The 3,263-nt window shown below is 41.5% G+C and overlaps 1 protein-coding gene across 1 annotated transcript in view; it reads left to right on the top strand.

The window, feature by feature from the left end:
- Positions 1-2,515: 2,515 nt before the first annotated feature.
- The window catches only part of BAMBI (BMP and activin membrane-bound inhibitor), a 1,550-nt gene continuing 802 nt past the window's right edge, over positions 2,516-3,263 (top strand). The window contains exons 1-2 of the mRNA XM_009587862.1: positions 2,516-2,802; positions 3,244-3,263. The exon at positions 3,244-3,263 is cut by the window's right edge and continues 802 nt beyond it. Of these exons, the coding sequence (XP_009586157.1) occupies positions 2,562-2,802; positions 3,244-3,263 (261 nt within the window). The 5' untranslated portion in view covers positions 2,516-2,561. The remainder of the gene's footprint in view (positions 2,803-3,243) is intronic.

Genomic DNA, 3,263 nt, shown 5'->3' with positions numbered 1-3,263 from the left:
GGGGGCTGGCCGCCCGGGGAGCGCCCTCCCGGGGCAGAGGCGACCCTCTGGCTGCCGGTAATCGCCGTGCTCCGGGGAGGAGGTTAAAGGATAAGTTAGCGCGGTGATGATGTGCGACGGTATTTATTTATTTTGGAAGGAAGGCTGTAATTAACCCTAAATAACAGCCCTTGCAGTGTGCAGGGGGGAGCCTGCTGGCCCCATCAAAGCGGGCAGAACAGGGAGTGACTGAGTGATGTGAAGTCGCAGATACTGAAACTATGTGCCTGATAATGATATAATTAGGGGATCGCAGACTTCTGGCTGCTGCTGACTTCAAAAGCTTTAAGAGAAGCCTGCAGTCTCTCCTGTAGCCATCTTGACTAAAAGCAGACATTTTTCCTTAATAGCTACATACAGTAACAAGAAAGAGGAGGGAACAGAAGGGCATTGTTCACTGTTTCAAAATACTAAATACCCTTTCTGGCCTTTTGCATAGCACAGGAAGAAACTTTATGAATTGACAGAAATACAGTTTTAATACAGTAATACAAAGTCCATTCTGTTTCACCGAAAACGTGGCTTTAATTAAAAAGCAGTTGAATTAACCTGATGACTAGCCTGTCAGATTTTGTTTATAAGATTGTCTTAGGTCAATAAAATGTAGAATTTTAAGCGTGATTGTATAAACAGTAAAAATGGAAGTATGTGTGTTGTTTAGCTTTCTTCCCGTGCTGTGCTGAGACTCATGAAAGGACTGTCAGCTCTGGTGCTGTTCCTTGTTTGCATCTTATTTTTAACTCTCATACAGTGAGAAAATGATGAAAATTATTTTTTTTCAGAGAGGATAGGGGAAAGACCTCACATAGAATGCTTAGAAAATGATTGAGTCTTTTTTTTTCCCATAGCACGCTGGATGACAGTGTGTGTGAATTCATGAAAAATTAGGTTACTTGGTCTAAAAGCCCAAGGGAATTGGACTGGAGACAGTGAGACACTCCATCATTTGGCTTCTATTAAGCAGAGTTATTAAAGAGCAGTGGGAACTTCAAGGCCTGGAGCCCGCAGTAGCATTTTGGGGAAAGTATTAAGGTAGGCTGAAGAGGGGAAGCTAACTTGGTTGGGATGATTTTTAACATCTTTCAGAATACTTTTTAGGTATGGGTTGGTAGGAAGCATCATAAGAAGGGGAAGCAGCAGGGAAGCCTGTAGATTGATTTTTGAAGTGCAGGCTGTAGGAGGAAAACATCTGACAATTCAGTTGACTTTGAAAGCCTTGGTGCCGCTATGATGGCAAGTAGTTTTAAGTCCACTCTTCTAAGGATGGCTCCAAAATCTGGCTTCCTCCTAAACCTTGGATTGATGGCACATTGAATTATGTTTGAGTTGCAACTTGCCTAGAAGGAGTAAGTTTTCCCTGCAGCACAGGACACGTATAATTTGTACCAGAGCAGTTTGGAGAGCACAAAATGAAGAGTTTTATGAAGGGAACTTTTTTATCGCTTCCTTCAGAAATTTTTGAGGTTTCCTGAGAGACTTTTCATAGAGCCGGTAGAGGATTTTCAGTCTAAGTGTTTCCCCTTTTGACCGCATGTTGGATTACATGCAAAATTGGGGAGGGGCAAGGGGGAGCTTTTAGCCTCACAATTTCACCCTGTTTAATAACTTTACATTTGAGTTGAGAGACATTGACTCTGGTGAACAGATTAATTATAAACTGCACTGTTTCTGTTTTATAATACTGATAAAAAAGCCTTTTTGCATGAATGGCTACCTAAAGAATTTCTCTCTTTCTGGAGAAATTACAAATAGTTGCCCAGTTTCACACAGTAAAAACCTTCCTGACCGGGAGACTTGGATGGTAATGGCTCTAGCTAATAGTTTTATAAGGTGTTAGTTAAACCTTTTAAATTTTGGCACAGTATTGAGAGGTAATAAACAATTCAGCAGTTCCGATTTTTTTTTTGTGTCACAAATATTTAAACCTAGTATTTTTGTTGTGTGCTTATGCCCAGTTAAAAGAAGTGCTACCTTTATAAAAATAGAATGCCGTTCCTGTAGTAATGGTTTAAAACATAGATGTGACTTTCTTATAGGACTGAAGGTCTGTACTGCTTTTAAAACTAAGATTTCATTTTAAATGTGGTTTAATGCAACTGCTGACAGCGACTGGAAGTAGCTGTAAAATGGTCTTGTTAGTTATTTACCTTGGAAAAAAACCCACTGTGACCTTCCTCGCCCACCCCCTGCCCTCCCCCAATCCCTGTTTTAGTGAAATGTTCTTGCTTTAATTCAAAGGACTATAGTGCTAGTAATTAAAACAAGTGCCCCAAGGCATTTGCAGGGATTAAGGTTACAACGAGGTAGGCACTGTACAGCGATGGGAAGGAAACAACCCCTGCTCTTATGGATTTACAGTCTAGAGGAGTACCCCAAAACTGGCACTGAGTTTGGTTGTGTGATGCTTGTGGCTAATAAGAGTGTCCTTAAAGGACCAAATTTTTACCTTTCTTGCACAATTTTTATTTTTAGGTGAAATCAGATGCTACTGTGATGCTGCACACTGTGTTGCAACCGGCTATATGTGCAAATCTGAGCTTAGCGCCTGCTTCTCCAGACTGCTTGATCCTCAGAATACACATTCCCCACTTACTCATGGCTGCTTGGACTCTATTGCAAGCACAGCTGATATCTGCCAAGCCAAACAAGCACAAAACCACTCTGGCACCACCACCATGTCCACATTGGAATGCTGTCATGAAGATATGTGCAATTACAGAGGACTACATGATGTTTTGTCTCCTTCCAGGGGTGATACTTCAGGTAGGGCAAGGAAGCTTCAGTGAAATCTCTCTTCTGGGCATCAGGCTGGTGACAGTCAAAACCTTGTATGTCTGCTATTGATGTAGTTAATGTATGTAGAGACACCAGAGGGAGAAGTGGGTGGCTGGATTCAGGGAAGCATCTCGGCTGAGTAGCTTTTTTGTTTGCATTAATATTAGAGGTCTGTCTTGCCAACTTGACATTGCTTCTAAGAAGCAATGGTCGTGGCATTCCTAATTAAATCAGCTATCAGGGTAAGAAATTCCTTGCTACAAACAGCCTTAGAAACTCACCTTTTTCTTTGTAGGAGCATTTTCTGTAGGTACTGCAGAGTGTGTAGCTGTGGCTCCTTAAACTTGTCAGTGTGGCATTTAAGGGAGTTGCTTATATATAAACCAGTTGTTGATACTGAAATAAGTTTCACATCTTTCCCCTTTGCAGGACAAGGGAGCAGATACCAA

This window comes from Fulmarus glacialis, unplaced genomic scaffold (genome assembly GCF_000690835.1).
Source record: "Fulmarus glacialis isolate BGI_N327 unplaced genomic scaffold, ASM69083v1 scaffold9881, whole genome shotgun sequence".
NCBI classification, from domain to species: domain Eukaryota; kingdom Metazoa; phylum Chordata; class Aves; order Procellariiformes; family Procellariidae; genus Fulmarus; species Fulmarus glacialis.
This window is presented reverse-complemented; position numbering and strand designations above follow the sequence as displayed.